Source organism: Melospiza melodia, chromosome 1 (assembly GCF_035770615.1).
Source record: "Melospiza melodia melodia isolate bMelMel2 chromosome 1, bMelMel2.pri, whole genome shotgun sequence".
Classification (NCBI taxonomy): Eukaryota; Metazoa; Chordata; class Aves; order Passeriformes; family Passerellidae; genus Melospiza; species Melospiza melodia.
The window spans coordinates 88,146,215-88,172,538 of NC_086194.1; the positions used below are offsets into that span (position 1 = coordinate 88,146,215).

The 26,324-nt window shown below is 41.0% G+C and overlaps 1 protein-coding gene across 1 annotated transcript; it reads right to left on the reverse strand.

The window, feature by feature from the left end:
- Positions 1-2,706: 2,706 nt before the first annotated feature.
- On the reverse strand, positions 2,707-18,752 carry RIOK1 (RIO kinase 1). Its single transcript, XM_063161049.1, has 17 exons — positions 18,574-18,752; positions 17,540-17,744; positions 16,272-16,362; positions 15,228-15,297; positions 14,495-14,537; positions 13,722-13,814; positions 12,879-12,991; positions 12,669-12,749; positions 12,055-12,141; positions 11,313-11,450; positions 10,566-10,669; positions 8,790-8,896; positions 7,692-7,757; positions 5,970-6,089; positions 5,631-5,684; positions 4,390-4,539; positions 2,707-2,915 (listed from the first exon to the last, which is right to left on the reverse strand). The coding sequence occupies exons 1-17, from the start codon at positions 18,642-18,644 to the stop codon at positions 2,805-2,807; spliced, it is 1,704 nt and encodes a 567-aa protein (XP_063017119.1). The 5' UTR covers positions 18,645-18,752; the 3' UTR covers positions 2,707-2,804.
- Between the last annotated feature and the right edge of the window lie 7,572 nt (positions 18,753-26,324).

Consider the following 26,324-nt stretch of genomic DNA (forward strand, 5'->3'; position numbering starts at 1 on the left):
AAAGTTCTGCTTTTGCAGCTGTAAAAATTCCTTTTGATTGCCTGACAGAACTGGACTCCAATCCATTTTCAGAGAAGACAGAAAACAAAACAGTTGTGCTTTGAAAAACACACCAGACAGTTATCAAAAGCCCTGCTTGCAGAAACATTCCCAAAGCCTCAGTGACAAAGCAAGAGACTTTATGGCACGGCCTCGGTAAAGATGTTCTCATTCAAAAGGGGAAAAATAGGAATCTGAGTGCTCCACTTTGACATTGGAACACCCAGTGAGCAGAGGAGGAACATGTTTGCAGTCAGCAGAAGGGAATTCTCAGTCTTAGGGGCAGGTATCACACCTGCACAGTTCAGGCTCACTGCTGCTGGGACATCTCAGGGTCATCTCCTGGCTCCACAGCCCACCAGGACTCCACAGCCCCCTCTCCAGGCTCTGTCTGCTGGTGCTGTGACATAAGGTGAGCTCCACCATGGAGATTCTTGCAATGGCCCACAAGAGACCCAAGAGCCCTACCAGCAAGTACAATCTTGGGGAGTGGAGGAAGAGGGGGTAGGAGGAAAATTATGGAAGATAAAGGGGAAGCATTAGCTTGGAGCTGGTTTTGTCCCCCTTGCTTTTATACATGGAACTAGCATATATGGTAATACTCTGTCTGCACAGGTGCCAGCAGCAGGGCACAGCAAAAACATGCTGCCATGATAAAGAGATTGGGCCTTCTAGGATCCTCATCTCTGGGGAGAAAATGGGGTTAACTGAGCCTCTGTGCTACTCTGGAGCTTTTTCTTTAGCACAGGATACAAAGTCATGCCATCCCATCCTCATCCTCCCCACGCCCAACGAGACTGCTGCCTTTTGGTAGTTATGTGTAGCAAGAGAATGGTTGAAGAATGCTTCAGAGATCTCCAGGAAGATGCTTCATCTCATGGTTCTGGCCCAAAAAGCTCCCCACCAACCCATCCCTGTGGACTGCCTCACTTTAGTTAGTACCTGTCAGGCCTGCAGTGGCCAGGACACATGAGCTGCACTCACAGCCCACCTGTGACAAGCACACATCCACTGCAGCAGCCCCCCCAGGCCATCTGCACTGCACATGGGCTTTTCTGGCTGTGCTTCACCTCAGGTCCCCTGCCAACACCCAACTGGGTACACCTGTCCTCCAGCAAACACTTGAGGCAGGCAACTCATGCTTTGAACATCCTGCACAGACGGTCCTGCTGCACATCACTGTGAGCAAGGTTCCAGTCCAAAATGACAGACCCAGGATCCTGCTACAGGACAGCTAGAGCCAGGCAAACTTGATAAGGCTGTGGTGCATGGCCTGGAGGGAAGACACAGTTATGTGGGCTGGGACATTTCCTCTTCCCTCAAGCACAGATGAGAGCAACCTCCTTTCTCTGAAGTGTCTCCTCAGGTAAAGGAGGTAAACACCACCCCGTGGGACATGCTCTGTCTCTGGGGCTTCCAGGCTCTTTGCCAGGAACCAGCACCCATCCCTGCCTTCAGAGCAGCCAGACTCAAAGAGAAGGTGGCTGTCTCTTGTGTCTGACAACCCCCACTCACACTGATCAGCCACGGACCAGTTTCCTGGTGGAGTCATCCGCTGCTGAGTTGCACAAAATAAAGCACACGCAGCTTCACAGTCACTTATGCCCACTTCACTAAAAACACCGAGGTCTGCCCAGGGCACAACTTGTTCCTGGGGAAAGGCAACAACTCAGACACAATTCCCCACTCCATCCACAACTCTCAGGCCCTACACCCACTTCCTAGTGCTCTATCTTCATGAATCAAGGCAGATGGGCACACCACAGCCCTGTTGGTCAGCAGGGAGAATCGCCAATCCAATGGGACTTCAAGGACAAAGTGTACAAAGCTGTTACTGCTTCAGTCACCTTCAGCACTGCACTGATGAACACAACCAGCCAGGATCAGGGCAGCCATCACCGAGGCCACCTCACCCTGCATACATCTGTACACAGGCAGGAAATAAGGTGTCCATGCTTCTTGGCAGCATCTAAGCCCTTGGTGTCATGAGAATCACCAGTACTCCCTCACCTCTGGATATGGATCGTGCAAGTCCTCCTTCCTTCACTCCCAAGTTGGAGGCTGGGCCCTCTTTTGCACCTAATGTAATGCCAATATCCAAATGCATACATTTCATCTCAGTGCCCCAATAAACATCCCCATTTGCTAAGAAAATACCAGTCCTGCTTGCTCCAGTCTACATGTACATGAGCACTGTATGTGAGAGTGCTATCAACCCCTGTGTGGATGGAGAAAGGCAGCAGAGGGAGAGAAAGAGAGATCTGGAAGCCCTGATGGGTTCCTCTCTTACGAGATTTCTAGCCAAAGGCACCAGAGAGGCTGTGAAGGTCAAACTGGGGATTGCAGCCACGTGGGCACTTGGCCATCAATGGAGATGCAAGCACAGGGAGGCAGCAAAGGCACAATGCCTGCAGGGTTATCCCAGGGGACTGTGAGAGCCTGCAGAGCTCAGTTTGCTCCCTACTGTGAAGAAGGCATGGAGAGTTAGAACACAGGAACAAATAAGTGTGAATTTAGCAAAAAAGTCAAACCTGCATAGATAAAGAATTTTAGCAGGCACAAATATTAGGTTCAGTCTTTCCCATCAAGAAACCTGTGTCATACACTCTGTTCAAACAACTACACCATGTTATTAACAAAAAACACCCTCACAGTTTACACTGTATGTACATAAATAAAGGATTTTTAATTTTTTATTAAAGAAAAAAAGATGGTGGCTGACTAATCCACAACACATCATCCCTTTCTCTGAGCCAAAGATGGTTTTATTTGCCTTTCTTCATTTTTGCAGTTTTTTCTTTCCTCTTCTTCACATGCTTTGGGATTTTGGTTTTTCTCTTTTCTCTTTGGGCTTCTTTGACCATCTTCTTCCTTTCCTATAAGGAATCAAACACCATTCATTTAAAGCCAGAAGGGAATGAAGAATTTTAAACGAGTCAATCAATTGTTACATAACAAGTTAATTAACACATGACATAAAAATAAGGTTATCAAGATAAAGAAATTTTAAAAATCAATAGAAATTATGAGGGGATAGGAAAAAGGAGACAGAGGTTGGGGGTGGAGCCCAGACCTGCACATTGGTAATGACAAACTAGTTAGAACCTGAGTTTCATGCAACCTTTGAAGCAAGTGAACAAGAGGCACTCTTAACTCACGCTCTTTACACCCAAGATTACAACAGGTTGTCTGGTCTACATTTTCTGCTACCCACAGAGCTACTATAGTATCTGTTTGTATGTGTCATGTATCAAAATATTGATCCAGTAAGTGCTGATGGAGCAAGCTGATCACCAGCAGGACTGGCAGGAAAGAACGCCATGCTACTGCAACACACCAAGTCTGTGCCTCTGTGCCAGACAGAAGGGACAAGACTCAACCAGAAAACAAAAAGTCAGCAAAGCGGAAGGAGTAGGTAGAAGTAATTGCTGCTAAACACAAGTTACCAAAAACTATCACCTCACACAAAAAGAAGTCCAAATGAAAACCTATCAGATGAGAAGCGGCCAAGACTTCCCTCTTTCACATCTAAAAGGCAGCAGCTCTAGACTGGCAGTGTGTAGTGGAGTGCTGCATTTTTATTTGACAGATATGAAATATATAATCTTACCTTTTCTAGGAAGAAAAACTTAAAATGCCATGTCCCAAACCTTGAACCCCTTAAGCCTGCAAGTTTCACCCTGTTTTTTAATTATTTTTTTTTCCACAGCACCTAAAGGCTGCCAAAAGGCTCTCACTCATAAGTGATACTCTGCAGGAGAGCCTCACCAAAACTAAGCATATTGTTCCACAGTTTAGAAAATGAAACCTCAAAGAAAACCCAAACCCCAGACCCTAACCATAATCCCTTTGCTGGACTGCATTACATCTCTTGCCCACAGGAAAGCTAGGCAGCCTGTACTAATGGTACTGCTAAAGCACTGTGGTACAAACACTGTCACCAAATCTCCAGCTCTACAGATCAAGTGGTCTCAGCTGTCTGGGCATAAGGAGGTTTATCAGGGACCACAGCCACAAACTTGAGCACCAAAGCCTGGAAGAGTAGCCAGAGGGACTGAAAAGCTGCCCAGGCTTCACTGAATTCTACTTTGTGTAGCCCTGTAATTCCCTGTAGAGCTCTCTCTTCCAGCTTTGCCTAAGCTACAGAGAGCTGTGTTGCACACTGCTCTAGATAAAAGCACCTTTAATAAAGCATCCCCAATGAAATTAACTGCCTCTGCTCTTGTTCTCCACAACAGGAAAGGTCCACAGCTTGTTTCAGACAGGAAGAAGCAAGAGTCACTAAGTTTGAATATTTTTGTGTCATATAAGCAAAGGTGGGAAAGAATAAACAGTTCCTGGCCAGCTGACCTTTTTGTCCATGCTAACTTCAGCAGGTTTATCTTTGGGATGTACAGATTCTTTACAGCCCAAATCAGAATCCTCTGAGCTGCCACCACCATCATCATCATCATCAGAGTCTGTTTCTGAATTGTCAGCCTCTTCAAGGAGTGCAGGAATCTGCAAGATATATCAAGAATTACATCAAATCAAAACCAAGAAACCTAATGGCAGCACACACACATACACATGCACAATGTATATATATACTCACAAAAAAGAAAACAGAATCTGTTGCAAAGAAGCCCTTGAGCAATCTGATGCTATCTCCCTTACCACAGCCCTCACTGAGTTTCAAGATAAAGAATGAAAAGTAGGTTAAGTCAAACTAAGAAAAAGGAATCTAGAATGTACACCACAGATTCTTTTAGGTCAGGGCTCAAAGCACAGCTGTTATTTGCACTCCCAAACCAATTTCCCTAAGTTAAACAGCAATTTGCTAACATATGTGGAAGCCTATTTTTAATTATCCTTGGATCATACCCAGATCTACCTTGGGGGCACTCTATGTATTCTATATTGCAAACACAAATATCTGCACTGAATACTCACTTATTCTTAAACAAGCCTGGAGACTGTGCTACAGCCCATTCCCATCCATATTTATATTTCCATTTTAAATCAAGAGTCTACACCACTGTTAGAGAATATTCACAAAGTAAGGAGGGGGAATCCACACAGGGCTTCTGCCTTGAATGACATGGCTCCAAGTGATCTGTATCCAACTTCTCATCCAATCTACTTTACAGAAGTGTCACTGTCAAGTACTTCAAACACAGTAAGACATAATATTTTATGGCTTATACTGGAGGACTGTTCTTTATGCAATATTACAACAGATACCCTATCATATCAATATATCTGATATTAAATCTGATATCAGAAACATATCAAAACTTGCAGTCATGCAACAGTTTAAATCAATTACATTTTCCATAATCAGAAAACACTTTCCCTCATTGACACCTTAACTTTAGAGATCATGGCCACAGCAAGGATTTTAATTAGTTTCATTCTCAAGCAATCAAGCATCAGCCACAGTGCACGGAAGCAAATTCTGTGTTTTGCAGACACACCCTGACACAAATGGTCACTCTGCACACAAAGGCTTCTTTCATGGTGTCAGCTGCAGGACCAGGCATTCTCTGAACTACCTGTAAGCACTTTTCTGAAAATGGCTAAAATTAAGGATTTCAAAAAGACCCTCTCACCTTCTGAACACCAGACAAATCCTTCTTCAGTCCTGTCACAGTCTGGTAGAGAATCTGCTCCAAGGGAGAGAGGAAGAAATTACATTATCAAATTATATCTTAATTCTTTATGCCTAGAGAGAATTACTATCTAAAAATAAATTTAAAGAAATAAAGACCAGGGTAAAATCCACAATGTTAGCATTAAGCACTAACCAGACAATTTTAAAGTATGGTATAGATTTAGTACTTCACACCTTGGTAGCAACGCTTCTGTTTTTATTTGTTGCTAACAGTGTGCAGTAAGAAGAATTCATATTCCCTCTCTCTCTTTTGCAGGGCCTCAGCATGTCTACTCACATTATCTTGCTGAACATTCAATGCCATATCCTCTTCTTTCAATTTCATCATTATGTCCACATCCCTCTCATAGTTTTTAACTTCAGTCAGAGTTCGAGGTATGTAGGCCTTCTTAAATACCTAGCACAGTGAAGGGAAACACAGACTTACTAATTTACATACAGTGTCATGATGTTCTTCTCTCCTAATTATGCATCCTTAGGAGAATAATCACAGAGAAAAAACAAATGAACACAGCAATCATCCCCTACCATTTAAACTACAGAGTTGTTTTTTGTTTGGTTATTTTTTGCAGGGGCAGGCTTAATGTGCAACCTAGACATTATTGGTAGATCACAACTAAGAAGGCTCCTTCCTCAGCCTGACTCACACCAGCCCACTTATAAAATTCTCCAACCACCTCTTAGCCTATTTAAATACTAAGGTTTTGTGTCCTAAGAATTTTTCTAATGCTTTTATTGTAATGTTTATAATGCCTTCAGGAATCAACTCCATTGAAATGCACTGCTACAACCTAAATCTTTTCATGTAACAACACCCACTTCAACCTACAGTACAACTCAAAAAAGGTCCTTGCAGCAGTACAGTACAATAAAAACTAACTGCAGTATCAATAACCTACTTAGAGTTTGTCACATCTGAAACAGTCTTTCAGCAAGCTTACAACCCCACCAGATCAGAGAAATGTTTTGCTTCTGTGTTTCATGGTATCAGTTCAATCCCAGTACAGATTCAGTACCCTTCATGATCATCACTGCTCATCTGAGAGCTGTGCACAAAGCACAGTTCCCCACTTCCACACAGCTGCCCTTACTCAGCTCTACTCTTTTGCAAGGAAAGTGGCACAAATTAGCCATGGTCACATGGAAAGTCTAGGGACAAATGAACTGAACTTAAATTTTATGAAACCACCTCTCTTACAGATCAGTACCTCATATAAACAAAGGAGTAACTTGCTTGCAAAAGATGTACTTTGATGTACAAAATGTACAACCAAACACTAGACTCTACACCTCAATAGTTTTATGCTGAGGCTATACTGGGAAACAAAATACATCTTTCCTTGGCAAAGCCTGAAGCAGTTAGAGAAACTTGCTGAGCTCCAAGACAAAAAAGTCTTGAATAAATCAAGTTGTACTGACCCACAAGATAAGAGGCTTTTGTTGGTTGTTAGTTTTGTTTTTAGACTCTTCTGGAACAGATAGTTAAGACTAAGATAGAAATGGCTGTATCTTTACATCAAACATTTCCAGAACATGAACAGCTTTCTGTTATGGACTTGAGATGGCTTCACTTAATGTAAAAGCAGTGGAAGAACTAAAGTAGACTGGGAGGGGAGCTAGATAGGCAATTTGGTCAATGCACTTAACCAAATAGCCTGCTTCTGTATCACTGGTCCAAAACCACTGGCACAATCAGATCTCTACTCAGGTTTTTTGTTAACTAAACCTGAACTGGAAGATACATCAAGAGACACACATGTCAGCAAACAAACTGGTTTTGGAAATAGAATATTTGCCTTCTAACAGCTTATTGCTGTCAGCCTTTACACATGGCATCCCTTAATACTTCACATCTCAACTAGGTCAAGATATCTCAGCATCAGAAACAATGTTTTGTTTATCATCAACTGTACATTTTTCCAAAGAAAACACAACATTTTTCAGTGTTTAGAAGAGGTAAGGTTAACATTAATTTCACAGCAGGAACAGAAATCCTCACTTCCTCATCCACTTTATCTTGACTGGATCTTTCCTCTTCTGTTCTTTTCGATGCTATTTCCATTGCCTAAAGAAATACAAAACATTACAAAAAAAGTTATCATTCTTTAGAATCGCGCCACTAAGCCTTTAGAATCACATCCAACTATTCCCATCTGTGTTTCTCCCTGTGCTCCACCGTCACTCACACGCACTCCAGCAGTCCCTGTGGGAATGCCTTCAGCGACACCTAATGGTGACCAGCCCAGCTGCGAAGCGCAGGGACAGCCGCAGATCAGGGCCGTACCAGCAGGAAAAACACTCGTGCAGCTTCCTCCCCCCAGACCAAACAGCGGCAGGCCAGCACGGCTACAGGACATACAACACCACCCTACACATAAGCACGGTTATATTTCTGCAGAGCTCCTCCTTGCCAGAAAGAAAGAGCTAGCTTAAAGCATCCTGGTTCTTACAGCACTTCAAACAGACATTTGAGTCTTCATGATTAGACAGACTTTCTTGTAGTGGTGTTCACAGGGGTCCCAAGACAAGGGAAGAGATGAGAGTCTTGACTCCATGTTTCAGAAGGCTGATTTATTATTTTATGATATATATTATATTAAAAGAAAATTATATATTAAAACTATACTAAAAGAATAGAAGAGAGGACTTCATCAGAAGGCCAGCAAGGAAAGAAATGGAATGGAATAATAAAATCTTGTGACTGACCAGAGAGTCTGAGACAGCTGGACTGTGATTGGCCATTAATTAAAAACAACCACATAAGACCAATCAAAGATGCACCTGTTGCATTCCACAGCAGCAGATAATTATTGTTTACATTTCACTTCTGAGGCCTCTCAGCTTCTCAGGAGAAAAAATCCTAGCAAAAGGATTTTTCATAAAATATGTCCAAGACACTTTCTGTGACAACATGCAAGGAAAGCAGTGTCACCCTACAATGATATAAATGGAAAAGACCTCTATGCATTTTTGAAGCACTAGCACAACAATGTCATGTGCTTGCTTCCTTAGGATGTAGAATAAATGAGATGTTGGAGCTTGAACTAGATCTGATTTTACTGTCCTCTTAGTCAGTAACAAGGCCATGAGGTCTTACCTTAGACAGGTAGTCATCAATGTTTTCACTTGTGATAGAAGGATCAGTAATAAATTCAAACAGCTCCCTCACTGTCATCACTGCAACATTGTGCTTCTGGAAAAAGTCTGCCAGGAAACATGGGAGAGACAAAGCCCATTAGTATATTCCATCTAACGTACACAGCTTGGATGTTAAAGTGACAGTTCCAGCAAGCCAGCAACTCTGATGACTTGGAGAAGTCTCAGCAGCACATTCTACATCATATGGAGTTTAGTTACCAGATGATTCTTGGTCACCTGAAATAAAACTGTTCATCTCCCAGATGCAACAAACACTAAAAGGAGAAAAACTGCATAAATATAAAAGCCAAATCAATTTCAGCAAGATCCTGACTTAATGGAATATGGGTTAAGAAGTAAAGAATTCAAGACGTGTGTAGTATTTGCAATGACTAAGATAAAAAAAAAAAAAAGTATTTCAAATAAGGAATGGAGACCTCAAACTTTTGCCAGAGAGAAACAACTGGCCACTGAAATACAGTACACTATGATCCACCCAAAAGGGAAGACACATTGATGTCCTAGAATCTTCCTCGCTACTACACTCAGAATTGCTTTCTTAAATCAGTTATGACCAAATTCATAGGCTGCACTTCTGTTCTGAAAAACAGCAGCAAGTGACACTGAGGACTGTTCAACAAGTATTTCCTACTAAAATTCCCAGAAGATCTCTCACTGTGAGAAATTAATCATAGAAGGATTAGAGAAGCACTTAGTTTGGAGGCACCTCTCCGTGCTCACTGAACCACAAATCTCTGCAGAGATCACACCTAGAGCAGAACCAGGTGTTTCTTAGAGTCTCTGTAGATTTAGACAGAGAAAGCTGCAGTGACAGAAAACAAAACAACACCAAAACCACTGCAACTCACTGAGACCCTAGAATATCTAGGGAGAAGAGCACATAAGACACAAATAAAGAGCAAGGGTATGACTAGCTGAGACAGAAGGGAGTTACTAGAAATGCATGAACTGAAAAGGAATAAGGAAAAAGTAGCAAACTGGATATCAACAAACATATAGCATGCACACAGTTCTTTCCTAATTATGTGCCAGACTTTCAAGAGCCTGTGTAAAATAAGAAAAAAGTCAATGTGAAAAGAAAGGGGAGACAAAAACAGCCTATAAAGAGATTTTTTTCGTCCTCAGGGACACACCCTACCAGGAGGTGTGTATCTGTTACACAACATGTAAATTCACACATGAAGACCAAATTCTCAAGAGAAAAACACCATTAAACTTATCAAAATGCTATGACAAGTGATAACATCTCTAATTAATTACTCTATGCCTCAATCCTCTCAGCTGCCCTTAGTGCAGGGAACTTTATAACACACAGAAACATCTTGCCAGCTGAGGAATCCCAGATGTGGATTCAGCACACAGAAGGCAACACATCAGTATGCCTGCACAGTATTTTTTTTAAGTAAGGGAAGTGAAGATTGGAGTGAGCACTGCTGCAGACTGGGAGTGATCTTAAATCCGTCCTAACTCAGAGATACAGTCATGGCACTCATTTAAGAGAGATGATTTCTAGCAAAATAAGCTGCATTACTCTGAACTCAGCACAGCACACTGCTCCCTGAGGAAGTCACAAGAACATAGAAGAGGAAGTATTTTAATGCAATTTTAACATTTTCTACAGTCAGTTACACCTGAAAAAACATGTGGTGAACTGAGTCCCCCCTGCTAAAAAAACCAGGTGTCAGAACAAAGGGCTGGAGTGCAGCCCCCTCACCGTTAACGTTGGCACAATCCTTGCGCAGGAACTCCAGCGCGTGCGGGTGGTCGTGCTCCACGGACTGAGACACGTCAATGATGTACACGTCCCCTCCATGGTACCTGCAGGGAAACCCCACACAGGGCTGCACCAACTCCACCAGATACTGAGGGGCAGGGAACAGAGCATGCCTCAAACTTAAGAACCAGCAAAAAAAAATCTTCTTTCTCCAGCATATGCCTTGCCTGTGAGGGCCAGGGTGGCTTTTTTTAGTCAATCCTCTCCCTCTCTATACAAGCTGTATAATTAAACCTTTTTAAAAAACAGTCTGCTCATGAACAAAAAAAAGCAGAGAGGTGCATGAAAAAGAAATAAAACAAGAAACAAGTTATAAAAATATAGCAGTGAAATGATACCTAACTAATATAAAATACCTGACATAAAAATGATACCTTACTAGTTTTTGCCAGAGTTGATGGGTTTTTTTCTAGTTGTGAGGGGGTTTTGTGAGGTCATTTTGTTGTGTCTTTTAACTTTTCTTTCTTTCTTATTTTATGGTTTCTTTTGTTTGTTTGCCTGTTGGCGTTTTTTAACTGAGAAAGCTCAGATCTGGGCTAAAAGCGACATAATTAATTAGGAAAGTTACAAAACCCAGTAACCACAGGGACCCCGCCCTCGCTGAAAGGTACATCAGTACTCTCACACAGAGGCTGCCAATGCATACATCTTAGATGTCACAATTCAGAGCAAGGATTAAAAACATACAGCATATTAAATTCACTGAGATCTGCGTGAACAAGTCTGGCATCTTGGTACATTCTTCTCATGTACTGGATGATCTGCAGGTACAGCTCCCGGACTTTGGAGTCAGACAACTGAGCATTCTTCAGCAGAGGAGCAGGCCTTGAAATTACAAAAAAACAAAAAACCTCAAAAACTAAAAATATAGCTAAAACTAAATAGAAACTAAATACTTTTTCCTTTTTCACACCAGCTGCAAATGCTTTAATTGCTGTGCCTGAATCTTTCACTCCACGAGTATGTCAAGCAAGTCAGGATGAGCAACCAAGAGCAAGGAGCCAGCAGGAAGGGGAGCAAAACCTTGCTACATGCTTGCCTGAGATTCTGAAGCTCTATTTTCAACAGGAGCTAATTTGGACCATGCTACATTAATGTCAGCAACTACAAAACAATAAACTATCTTCATGTATGATTACCAAGCCTTTCCAGCATTAATCTCTGGTTAAGCCACTTTATGAATTTGTTTTGCACACAACTGAGGCTTCAGAATCACACTGATTGCTTGCAGTAGTAGCTGACAAATGTCTGGGACCATTCCACAGATCACATGCACATGTTAACTTTACAGCCCTAAAGTAACTGTAGGTAAATTTAGATGGTTGGTTTGGCTGGTTTTCATAAACCTTTGGGAAAAGCTATTACTAAATTAAAAAAAAAAAAAAAAAAACAACAAATTAAAAAAAAAATATTTTCTAAGAATACTTACCTATCACCTTTACTAATAAAGCCCATGACAAGCACATGACTCCTTAGCATAATGGGCTCTGGGCAAGGTATCTGGGCTGTATTCAACCTGAAACACAGGAACAAAGCCAAAAAAAAAAAAATAAAACCAAACTCTATTTGCTTTGCACCAGTGCATAAAGGAGCTCTGCAGCTTAGAACATAACACAGTGAGAGCCCAGGAAACTCTCCCTTGTGAAGAACTAGGAAATGCACACAAAAAGCCACAACCATTCTGACCCTTTTTTCTAAGCACTCCCGTGTCAAAGAATCTTTAGACAGTTCAGGTTAATCCTAGATTAACCCATATCACACAGTGTGTTGCTGCTCAGCAGCAGCTATTTCTAGCTTCTCCTTGTTGTTCAGTCATGTCAGACAGAGTTCAGACACTGAAGAGCTTCGAGTATTAGCAGGAAAACAAAAGAAGATCTTTATTCTTCCCTCCCCTTTTGTTTCTCTCCTATAATGAAGCTTAAGACACTTTCCTGAACACTCCAGAGACCCGATAGGGTAGAGGTAGCCACAGAGAGAGCATCTCCTCTAAACTTAAAAGTTTTTGTAACCTCTGCATGATGAAATAAAAACTGGAAGAATCACCTTATTAAATTCCTCATTTCTTTTTCAGCCCATGTCTTCACCATTTTTCTTGGGTTGCCTTTGCAGTATCCATGACGAAATCTTTAAATAAAAAAAAAAAAAAGACAACAGGGACTCTTAGTCTATCAACACAGCATGAGCACCAGTGATTTTAACATCTTTCAAAACAATCCCTCCTCCCCAGTAAAATCAGGCAGAAGTCAAACTCACCTGAATTCACCACTCACATACTTATCCCGATCTTTAAACATCAGAATAGAGGTTTTGTAAATCTTTATTGCTCTGTTCTCCCCATTCGCAGTACTGGCGTGATATACATTGGCCTATTAGATTAAAAAGGGAAGAAATAACATTAAAGAAAAGCTCTTTAAAACAACATAGTCTTCTCTCTTCTTCTCATTCTGACACCTGGAAAAGGGCTGATCCCACCCCAGCCCCTGTGTGGCACCCAGCTGAAGGAGACTGCACACCAGGGCAATCCTTTTTCCATGAAGGGCAACTTACAGGAAGTACATAAGATGGGGCAGGGGTGCAACAATGCCCTCAAAATTAAATCAACATTGCACAAGAAAATTCTGCCTCATGCATACTTGGGAGACTGAAACAAGCCCTTGTGTGAAGGGTTAACTTGAGCCAGTGCACTGTTCAGGCCTAAAGCATCACCCAATTGTCTCATGTTTTCACCTCTACACAGGACAGAAGTATGTCTTTAATTGGAATTATCTGGGTTTGTATGGCTCTTTAGGCACTATTTAATACTATGGGTATACATAACTTTGCTAAAATTTTTGTTGAAAGATGCAATTAACAACATCCACAAATTTATGATAATATTAAGGCATTCTCAGAAATCTTTCATACTTGGGAAAATTGGTTTCCTTTACCATAAATATTTTTTTCTTAAGATTACTTCTTAAGATGACTTCTTACCAAGAAGCACAAAATATGTAGAACTAAGCCCAAGTATTTCACTACATTTTCTGAGCATCATAAACTTTCACCCAGCTGGCTAAAAAAAAAAAAGCCTACTACATTATTTGCAATAAAACTTACTTCTTTCCCTGTGCTGATGCAGCCATTGATTTCTGATATAATACCTCTAGAGAGCATCTTGAACAGAATGATTCGGGTCCTTGGGTCCAACACCTCAAATTTAATACAGAAAAGTCAGCACAGAAAAAAAAAAATAATAATGCCCAGTCCTACTATCATATGAAAGGCCCCTGGGCATCAGACTGTTCTCAAGGATCAAATAATAATCTGAATATATAATAATAATAATAACTCAGAATTTTAACATGAATCTAGGATGATATTTCACTTTTTCTTCAATTTTTTTTTCTCTTTTTAAATTAAGCATATGTCTTCAACCTAACTCTAGAAGAGACAAACAAATAATGTCCCACCCATAGCTGCATTAAACGTTTTAAAGTAAGATATTTCTTGGGATACAGATAACATAACTGAGATAGGACAGCCATGTGGGCTCAGCCCAGTAATAATTCAGTTTTGCTAAAGAAGAAAAAATGCAAACTCAGCATTTTTCTTGCTCTTTGGAATTCAATAAAAGCGTAAGATGGAATTCTGCATTACACATATAAACAAATCACAATGTTAAACACAAAAATGAGCTCTAAAATGTTTATGGAACCAAAGTTAACTTTCATATGCGAAACAAAGAAAGAAAGAAACAACAGGTCTCTTCAGCATAACAAGAGAGAGAATTCCAAAACTCTGTTCTTGCTTTTAACTGCTTTTTCATTGATTCCAAAATTCTACACTATTTGCTCTAGTCAAAAGGGAATTTTGATGAACAAAGGCCTTACCTGTTCTACTGTTGCTCTGTCTGACTTGTCTTTGACTCGGTACCTAGCAGAAGTGAAAATAAAATGTTACAATCCCACATATGGGCTGGGTACTTTGACAGAGCAAACTGTGCCATCCTGTGCCAAAGGTTAAGATGACAGCCTTAAGAAGTAAGGCTTTCAGCTCATACAAAACCAAAGGTTTCTCCTGCAGAAAGAGGGATGGAAAGGAAATAAAATCAACAAACTACCACCAGCATTAACATCAGAGCCCTTCACTTTTATAGATGACCTTCCTGCTTTTTCTGAATCATGCTCATTCAGAAGAAAACCATATCTCTCTTTACAACTTAGGGCTATAAGCTGCAGGCAAAATAAAATTCTTAAGAAGAAATACTTTTCCACCACCAAATCATCAGGAGGAACTTTCCTTCAACACCTTTTTAGCTCAGTGGTTTAAGGATTTATGTTTAGAAAAAAAGGGTCTTTTCTAGGGGAATGACACCCATCACTTCTGCCTTACTATACTACATCAACACAATCAGATGTGCTACCAGTGACAAAAGAATCAAAACTTTGGGATGATTCTAAAAACTGATTTGGAAAACAAAAAATGGAAGACCAAAGGGCAAACTGCATGTAGACTACTTCTAAACTTCATTTTTCTAAACAAACATATTTAAACAAGGAAATAAGCACTATACTTCTGGGTTTAAAGTATTTTAGTGAAAACAGAAGCATAAGTAATACTCACATGTCTGCTTCCTTCTGCCTAGACTTTTCTGTGACTCTGTTTATAACAGAGTCATCAAAATTTAGCTTATCTGAAAAACACATAAGAAGCAATGAAAAAAATCAAAACCCCAAAACCCAAAGAAGTTTCCTACACACCAGGGTTAACCCAGCACTTTACTCTGTTTACATTTCAGGGCAGGACTATAAGGTAACAAAACAGATGAGTGAGAAAATTCCAGAGACTTGGAAATGTTATACCAGTAATGCCTTCTGGATAACATCTCACCAATAAATTTGTCTGTTCGTCTCTTAAAACAATCAAATGCCACTTTTCTTAACACAATAAACAACAGCCTTCCAGATTGTGTTCAACATTGCATTTATATGGTGTTTGATTAAATGCTAAATGTATAAAAGCTGCTGTATTTGGCCACAAACACCAGCAGCCTTCACCCTAGCACCACTTTGTTATAAAGGAAAACCCAACCTCTGATCTCTACCCTGTCAGAAGGTGCCAATCACAGCTACCCCTGGTCCTGACAGGCTGTGCTGAGCAGCCATCTCCATCTCAGGGTAAAAATCAAACCACTCCAGCTGGGACAGCAGCCTCTTCACTTAGCACAGGAGCTCTGCCCCTGGGTGAGAATTGCTGCATAATGTACCCCCCCAATACTACAGGGGACTACTGCATTTGTCTAGAAAGTGCAGCTGTGGGAATCACCAACATCACAACAGAGAGCTGACATCCTCCCTCCAAACAGCTTTTTCCTAAAAGGAATCTAGGGAAGAAAGACTTCAGGTTGCCTGGAGAAGTCAAGGGGAAAGAAAAAACCCCAACAAAACAACCATGTGGTTCTGAAGGTGGAGAGAGAGGGGGGTATGACAGCCAGTTCTTGGAGACTAAAGGCAACTTCAAGTACTCAAAAGCCATTTTTAAACTCTCTGGCAAAGGTTAACTCACCCATTCCCAGTGAGTTCTGGCTTAACATAAGCAGAATTAGTCTGAGAATGCCTCAGAGTGGTATCTGTTTAAAATAACAGACAGCAGTGCAATTATACTCACCTAAATTGATTTTGTGTTCAAATTTTCTTAAAACCTTGCCTGCAGGGGTTGACAGTTTTGCTGAAGAGCAATTAGGGGTCTGTCTATTTGCCTGAAATAAAGGATTTGTTAACATAAGTCACATTCTGTACACAGCCCTTTGAAATTCAAACCATTTCATTGGAAAAGTAATCTCAAATGCCTATGCCTAAAGCTGTAGGATAAAAACCACATGGGATATAAGGAAACAGACATGGATTAACACCAGATTTTACTTAAATCAAGAAAAGAAAATACAGGTAATACACCAGTTAAAATTCTAAAAGTGCTCCAAACCAGTTATTTTTTAGTCTAGGAAGCTACAAGTCTCTCACACAGCACTTTTTCCTGTCTGTAAAAGGAACAGAAGACAGAAACAAGGAATAAATCAAGAGGGAAAAAATGCAGAGGCAATGAACTGAGAAAACTTCCCAAGATTCTATCTTTTCTTACATGTAGTCCTCCCCAGACACAACTAATACCTGAACATGATTTCACCATCATTGAACAGCATAAACCTCTAAATAAAGGCAAGAATATATCACCAGGACAAGTGCTGCCAGACATGCTATGCTATGCTATGATCATCACACTCTGATTTACCTCAACTGTTCTGCTAAGTTGGTAGCAATAAGAAAAATGAGGTTTTGAACCTCTAGTGCCCCAGCTGATGTAAGAACTAGCACCCTTCTTACCTTCACGAGTGCTCTCCATTCTGCACACCAGAGTTTCTATGCCAACACCATATACGCTAAATTAATTCACTTCAAGCACCCCCCTCCATTTCCCATGCTTGTATTTTTGTTTGCCTTCTTCACTATTAAGTCAAAAACAGAACTGGTTTCACCCTGGATATGGCTAACAGATAGTCTAAAAATAAACAGAAAGGCGGGGGAAGATGCTCAGAAACACAGAGGACAAATACCAAAAAGTAAGGAACATCTTAAGGGTAAGCAAAGAAAAGTTGAGTAAGGTAAGGAAGTGAAGGAAACTGCAGTGACACAGAGAATCCAGCAACAGGGTTTGAGACAAGAAAATCAAATGCAGCTCGGGCTATAGTGTACATACACACAAGGCAAGTAAGAGCAACAGACGCAAAGGAAGGGGATTCTCTGAAGGAAAAATTTCTCTGAAGGAAAAATTTCTGCTTGCATTTGCCCCCAATATAACACTAACAACAACAAAGCCTCCAGGCTGGCCCCATTAGCTCTCGGGCACCCTCAAAGCCCACAGAATAACCTTCAACATACCTGTGGATTGCATCCACCAGCAGCATTGTGGCGCTTTGTGAGTCTTCCCACCTCATCATCCCAGTCCCAGTCTTCATCTTCCTCTTCAGCATCGTTGTCATCATCACCATCTCCTTCCTCAGCGTTAACTTCTTCACACGTGCATAGCTGGCAGCTCTCAGGGACCTCACTCTCTTTACACGCTTCTGTGTCTTCCACAGATTCACTGAAAAGAAACACAGATGTCTCTATAACTAAAAATGATTGTTACATAACCAAAAATTCAATACACTTATCCCCCATAAATGACTTTACATTTTCACCCGTGTTTTAATTCACTGAGTCCAGTTCTGAGGCCACCTATTCAGGTGCTGGATCAGGTCTAGAAAAGGGAAATGAACTTGGTGAAGGGTCTGGAGCACAAGTCCTGTGAGGAGCAGCTGAGGGAGCTGGGGATGTTTAGCCTGGAGGAAAGAAAGCTCAGGGGGGACCTTACCATTCTCTACAATTCCCTGAGAGGAGGCTGCAGCCACGTGGGGGTTGGCCTCTTCCCCCAGACAACAAGCGACAGGAAAAGAGGACACGGCCTAAAGTTGCAAAGTTGCACCAGGAGAATTTGGAAGAATTTCTTCACAGCAAGGGTGGTTAGACATTGGGATGGATTGCTCAGGGAGGTGGTGGAGTCACCGTTCCTGGAGGTGTTTAAGGGAAGACTGGAGTTGTTACTCAGTGTCTAGTTGGGACGGTAGTGTTGTGTCACAGCTTGGTCTCGATGATCCCCGAGGTCTTTTCCAACCTAACCGATGCTACCATTCTGTAATGTCAATAACGTGTCACGGCTGCCAGGACAAGTACGTCCCAAAGCAGCACACACCATGGAAAAGGGAAGCCGAGAGACACACGCAGCCTTTCCTCTCACCTCCTCCCGTGGCGGGGCAGCACCACCCGCTCTCCCTTCCCCGCTGCCGGGCAAGTCCCAGGGCTGCTCCCGCTCCGCGTGTCCGCCCGGCCCGGCTCCCCAGCGCCCTCAGCCCCGGCCCGCGGCGCGCCCTCACCTGTCCGAGCAGTCCGCATCGTCGAACTGCCCGGGCACGACCTGGCTCATCACCAGCGCCCGGTAATCCATGGCGGCGGGGCAGGAAGCAGGAACCAGGAGCAGGAATCACCGGGAGCAGGAATCACCGGGAGCAGGAATCACCGGCAGCCGGGATGCCCGCGCCACGCAGGCGCCGGCCCGGCCCGGCCGCTACGGCGCCGCCAGAGGGACCAAAAGCGGCGCGGGCGAGCGCGGCTGGGACGGGCCCGCCTCAGCTCCGGCCCCGCTCCCGTCCCCGCCCGCTTCCCAGGCTCCTGCACCGGGAGGGCGTGGAGCCGGCACATGGAGGGGCTTCTTACAAGGGCTTGTAGCGGGGAATGGCTTTGCGCTGAACGAGAGTAGGGTTAGATTAGATAGTAGTAAGAAATTCTTTACTGTGAGGGTGGTGAGGCACTGGAACAGGTTTCCCGGAGAAGCTGTGGATGCCCCATCCTGGAAGTGTTCCAGGCCAGGCTGGACGGGGCTTGGAGCAACCTAGTGTAGTGGAAGGTGTCCCTGCCCCGAATCACAGAGTGGTTTGGGTCGGAAGGGACATTAAAGATCATTTAGTTCCATCCCAACTAAGTGATCTTTAATGACCCTTCCGACCCAAACCATTCTGTGATTCATCGAATCCCCAGCAGCTGCCAATACATCAATACTGAACTGTGGCACATCTGTATAATATTAAACAATTTAGCCTTAGAAATAGGCATTTTCAAGCCCTCAGTTCTTGACTGGAAATGACCGTTCCTGCTGCAAATTCATGGTTGTTTTCCCTGAAACACAGATGATGATCTGTGTCCTCTGTAGTAGATACTGAGAAGTTTTATTTGGTGTACTCTAAAATATTAAATTCCAATCTTTATTAAAATAAAGCTCTAGTTGAAGCCAAAGGAATTCCAAATTTGCAAGCCTGGCTAGAAGAATCTTAGCTTAATCTATAAACAGATTATAATATTATTATATACTGTTTATATACGGATATAATGTAGGATTAAGAAAATAAAAGTGAGTGCTGGGCTTTTGCTATCTGGTACATAAGGGCAAAATTTTAAAATGCAGTCTCTTTTTTTGTAGATGTTTCTGCATAATCCAAGTGGTATGTATAAAGGCTATGAAAAACCTGTGATTGTGCAGAAAACATAGATGCTTGTGCAGAGATACCTTTAAAATAGATTTGATACAATAGGTGTTATTTGCATCTGCAACACTTCCATGAAGTCAGCTCTTTGAGAGTCTCTGTGCCCATTTTCCCCAATGCACAGCCACGTCAGCAGAAATCAGATTAACATCATCTGTTTACTGATCTTTTTCCTAGAACCAGGTGTTGGAGGACTCCTAATCCCCATGGGTTAATCCATGTGTGTAGAGAAGGCACTGTTCTACAGGATTATTTCACTCTCTAATAAATAATTCAGTGCTCTTAAGTAAACATTCCCATTTGTTGTAATGACAAGGGACTGTTTGAAACATAACCCTGCCAGAGGATTTCCACATTCATTTTTATTCCTTCTATGCTTCAGGCTTCTGTGTAACTTTTTTGACAGCCTTGGATGCAGCACGCTTTTGTTATCCCAGGCTTTAAGAGCTCCTTTGGAAGCAGGCAAAAACTGTTCTACAAGCAATTAATCTGCAACAGGGTTAATCCACTAGGCAATGGTGATACTTTCAGAAGGAGAATGGGAAAAAAGGTGTCAGAGACCTACCAGTTATCACCCCTAATCCATGGCAGGAAAGACTATCTATGAGAGTACGTATTTAGCTTGGACCACTGTAGCTCCATGTTCCCTGTCCCATGAGACTCCTCAGGAAATACTATGTCTCTTGCTATGGCTACATTATTATATTTCCTGAAGATTAAGAGTAAAAATGTTTGTTAACACTGCAAGATGCAATAATTCTGTACTTAACATGACATATTATGTAGTACAGGTATATATTCTGGTTCACACAGAAGCTGGGAAGCTGGGAACAGAGACCATACTCAGAATCCCTGGGAGCACTGCAGTGCTGCTCCTTCCTGGAAGAAGACTGACTTGAGAGAACCACCAGGAGCTTCCTTTTCATATTTGCAGGATGAAATGTACAAGTCAGTGGCAAGAAAAGATGCTGCCTGCCAGCTCTGTGAAGCAACCTGTGCTTCTGAGCCCATCTTGGAAAATCTGACATGCAGTATGTTCTTGTTAGTGAGGCTAAACATGAGAGGGATTTCAAGTGCCATGTGCTAGGATGAGCAAGTTATAATGACATATATCTGTCACACTCCCCTCCCCTGCCAATGTATGCCAGGCAGTACTTGGTAGCTCACAGCGCTGTCTACCAGATCTTTAGTTGGTGTAAAACCTGTTTAAATCAACAGACTTTGTTAGATTTTGAGGTCAGCTCTTACTGCCATGGCATGAGTGAAGCACATGAACAATACAGACTGTACAGAGCACGGGGAGACATGAAAGGGGGCAACAAAGCATGGTCAAGGGACTGTGAGATGATTGACATGAAAACCTATCCTATGAAAATGGAAAATGGCATCTATATCCTGAGCAATTATTACAGCAACACAGCAAGTGATCAGGATCTTCTCTATCTCATGCAGTATGATTGATATTCCAATATTCTAGGCTATATTTCCACTTTATACAAGACATTGGTTTAAATGGAATTGGCACACATATATATGAAAGAGAAATTAGCTAATATCTTACTTGAATACTGCTGTGAATGTTCATGTAGTTCCATCATATTTTTGTTAGAGGACTCCTGATGAAGAAGGATACACACTGAGGAGGCCAAGTGATACATTCATTAAGTTCGAAACAAAATACCTGTTTTCCTCAGCTGTATTGTCTCCATTAATATCCTCTGAAAACACTCAAAAAACCTTAATTCTTCTTTTGAAGAATTAATTCTTAATTCTTCTTCCATATATATTTTGGGATACCTCTCAGCAAACAACAGATTCCCTAAGCCATAGAAACACTTGCTGTAGAACCAACATACCTTTCTGCACAGTCAAGTGGAAGCAGTCTTTGGGTGTGGATACATTTTTCCCAGAGAAGGAATCCCTAGGCAAGGAAGAACAACCACATCAAAGGAGGGTGTTGGGCTGACAAAAGAAGACAATACTAAAAAAGAATGCAAGAGCCTGGGAGATGTTTCATTGTCAGAATAATCATCAGTAAAGCCTATTGTAGGACCTCATGAAGAGCCATTTGCAGAAATATGGAGTCACTGCTGGATTGCATTATTAAAGTATCCTCCATAACAGACATGGCTTATTTTCTCCTTCAACCCTCTGTCTCTCTATTCAAGACATGCTCAGGTTTTGATACTGAGAAACAGTTCCCTGGAGAAGATAATTTGAACTGATTTGAATCAGCTAGCAAGAAGCCATGGTAAGATTCCACGGAGGCATGAATGATGAAAACATCCTTCTCTGATAAAATTAGTAGTAGTGTATTTTTGCATTAATATTGCAAAATTTTATAAGTAAGTGCCAGGCCTCACAGATGTGTAACATAAAAAAGAAGTGCTAAGAATACCAAATGCAGGTGCTGGAGTTGTGCCTTGAATTAACTGAGTAATGAATGTAGGGAGTAATGCATTTGCATTTCAGTTCCCATTCTGATTACAAATTATTTAAAATTTTGATTAATATTTAAATTAAATAATGTTTAATTACAGTTATTACAAATTTAAAACATCAAATTAAAATTTAAAATTGAAGAAGTTACAAATTACATGCTTTTGGTAGGCAGCCACTGCACAACAAATATAGCCTCCAAATAACTGGAGAGAGAATAACATGAGTATATCATCTGATTCTTTCCATGAGAACACAGTGCACATACCAGGCCTGATACAGTCAAACAGAGAAATGAAAATAGGTATAAAGAACAGTGTAACATACTACGACAAAAGGGGAAATACTCTCAGAGGGTTTCCACCAGAATGTAAAATGCTTCTTCTTTTTTACATTTTTTTTCCTTCAGTTACAGGTGGTGTAAGAAAAAAAGTAAACAAAATAATTTAAACATGGTGGATCAAATGCAACTCCTGTTAATTGCTAAATTTATTATATATCTAGGAAATACAGTGAAAAAATGTATAGCCTTCTTCCAACAGACTAACTCAGTGGCATTTCAAACAGGGTGTTTGCCTTCTTTCTTTGTCTTCAGTGAGTAAAATCTCTCTTTAATTGACCTTCTCTAAATTCAGTAAACAGAACAATTCATAGAGCATGGAAGACTTTTTTATTTCCTCTTTCTTTAATGTTAACATTTATTTTCTTGATTTTCTACAATCAAAGGGGTTAGCTAACAGCTGGATTTTGATTTTTTGGTGGGTTTTGTTTCCTTTTTAAAACTTCTTGCTTTAAAATCTGAGATTACTGTACGTTAGGCCAAAATCTGAAAATTACACTCTTTAGACTTGTCACCCCACTGGAACTTCATGCAGGTGCAAGGATTCTAGACACTGTATAAGGGTGAGCTTCTTAATTTTCATAATTTTATAATTTTGCCCTCACTGACATATCTTCACAGATGGAAAATTTCCACTGAAGTTGGTAAAAAATTAGTTTGCATAAACTGAATGGTGTCACCTCTTCTTTTGCAATAGCAGAATGACACATCTCCACTACTACAGTAACAGTATTGGTGAAGTTTACTCACATTTTTCCTCATTTGCTTTTCCACTTTCTCTGAATAGAATGCTGTCAAACCATGTGACCCCTCCTTCTTCTAATTAGTTGATGATAGAAAGTGTTGTTCCCCTAGGAAATGTTGAAAGTTGGTGAGGACTTTTTTCTCCAGCATTTTGGGACATTACTTGCTGCCAAGGAAGAATGAAAACAGGGAGATAAAATAAAGGGATAAAGATGATCCCACTGAAGGGATTTTCTCCACTCACAGAACAGGGAGCTACTTGCAGCTCCTTGTACACAGCCCAATCTTGTTGTCCTTCTCCCTATATGTACAGCATGATTTGGGTGGAGTGAGAGTCATATATATAGTAGGATGCTCTTCATTGAGCTTGTTAGCACATGCAGGGATGAGCTTTAATCTTGAAACCACCCTTAAATCAACAAAAGTTACTTTTTTACCATTGTGTCCTTCGAAGTTTCAGTGATATCACTTTGTTTCACTCCTCAGAGCCGAAGCAGGACCTTCCCATCTCCACCTTTGGAGGCCTCCTCCTTTGGCCAAGTCAGCCTTTCTCAGTGGCAGCCACACAATCTCCATCTGCAGAGATAACAGGGAATGCACACAGTGTATCCATAGATAGAAAACCTTAGCCCTAGCCTGGCTCCTTGGCCAGCATCCTGCAGCGCTGAGGGAGGAAAAGGAGGATGCACACAGAAATGGCTCCTGTCCTTGCAAACAAAATTCCAGGGAGAAAGGGATGACAAGCTGGCAGAAAGTCAACAGCCACTATCTAAATATAACAAGCTGGCTCCTTGGCTTAAAATCCTGCAAGCAGAACTTGAAAATGAGCAAGCTGAGATGAAGAAAACACAACAGATTTGTGAGTTCAGAAGGGAGAACCAAAAGCTGAAGCAACAGAAGGTGAAAGACCTTCAAGGAAAAACCACATCCTGCAGCTCAAAACCAATGGAAAGAGATATGATATAGTCAGAGAACCCCAGACAGCTACAGCATGATTCAGTCTGATACTGTAAGCACTGAAAGTGTCTATAATGCACAATCCTAGCTGCCATGTGCAGCAGTTCCCAGTTGCCAGGTGCAGCAGTTCCCCTTCCCTTCTAGGGACAAACTTCCACAGGTTCCAGCTGAGGGTTCGGTTAAAAAAAGCTACTTTAAGAACTTTAAAGGTAAGATAGTGCTCCTGAAGTCCTTTACTGGATTTGAGTCCAAGAGTGGAATTCTGTATTACACAGATATTTATGCAATAATCTAATTTCAAGCACTGATGAAATACTTTGCAATTTATTATTTCAAGTAAAAGAGGGAATAAAAAGATAATGAACCTTTTTTTACTACTTCAAGGGGAAAAGGAAAGAAAGGATCAGAATGTAAATGTTGCATAGTATGTTACCTTCTCTCTTTCTTCAACTTTGCAGAAGCTTGCAGATGGTTTTATATCTGTCTTGCATGGGTTGGGAAACATTCAAAACTGGACACAATATTCTAGATGCAATCCAATAATGATTAGAGATGTAGAAGTCACTCACAAAGAAAACAGATCTGCTTTGTTAATTTTCCATGGCATGAAGTGTAACATCTAGAAATAAATCTTCAATTTTCCTTTTTTTTCCCCCTTTAACATTGGCAACTCTATCTTAGCCATGGGTGGCTTTCTTACTTACTGATTACTCCATATGCAGTTACATGTACACGTCCTCTTACTGGCTATATTTTATTTCCCTATTGTACTTTAGGCTTAAAATAGATTTTTGCTTTCACCATATGTGACAATACTCACAATGATAAAACCAAGAGATTGGAGGTTGTTTGGATATACTCAGTGCTGCTAACAAATACTGCTGCAGTATATGTAGTGCACTCCCTAAGTGAGAAAGACTGGACTTGTGAAATTCACCAAATAGCCAACCTATCACTGAATTAGTAGCAATAATTAACTTGCAGTGTAGAATAAAAATAGCTTTTTATCTTTTCATGTCAACAACTTTGTTTCTGTTTTTCATGCAGAGGGGAGATAAAAAAATCTGGTGACTGAAAATACTCCGTATGCTTTAAGCTGTATATATTGCAAAACCATCACCCCAACCCAAGTGTTGCACAGAATCTCAAGGCCAAAGGGAGCTCTGAAGTTCCTTTCCTGTTACCATCATATGGAGCATATGGAATCCATAAATCTGATTAAGCAATCATAGTTAACAATTACAAATTTATCTACACTATTACAGTTTTCATTTGATTTTTTCCAATTCTCAAAAAAAAAAAAAATCTAGTTATTCAGTCAAGTTTGTGGAACACAATTTCCCATGTATTTATCTGAGAGATATCTCCAGAGAGGTATCCCTCTCCTTTTTTCTTTTTTTTCTTAGATAAAATACAGAATCTCTGTGTGGTTGAGACAACTTTCTGCAATAGGGTTGCTAAAGTTCCTTCCAGCAAAAAACTTGAGAAAGCATCAGCCTTCAAAGAACCACCACAATTCAGGCAAAAATTGAGCAGATCTCATTAAGAGCTCCTGTGAACACTGGTTTGTCTCCTGTGCTATCACCCAGTAGAAGCAGCTGACAGGAATTCCAGGGATGGGGGTTGCTGTATGACCTCTTTCTGCCTGCATAAATTTCAGACATGTTGATTCCCCACAGTTATAATCAGTGGTGAGAAAGAATAATGTCAGCTTGACAGGTCTAAGTGGGAGATTCTCACTTGAATTTTTAATAACTACCACATACAATAACTTTTTGTAATTTTGAAAAGTACCATAGAAATTAAGGGGGAAAAACCCTGAGAATTCAATATTCATATAATTATTTCTCTGAACTATAGAAAGTAACGAAGAGATAAATCTTAGTACAATTTTTTTTTTTTAAACAGTAATGTTATCTCTTCTGATTTCAGCAGGCATCACAAAATATGAAGGGTACAAAATCACCAACTATTAAAAGAAGATTTTAGACCTTTTGACAGTTTCTGAAAGCAAAAAAATTGACCTTATCTGCTAGCCCCAGAAAAGTTTCAGAAGAAAACAGCAAGCAAAAACAACAAGTTACCTTTTTGGGGTGCACTGAAATAG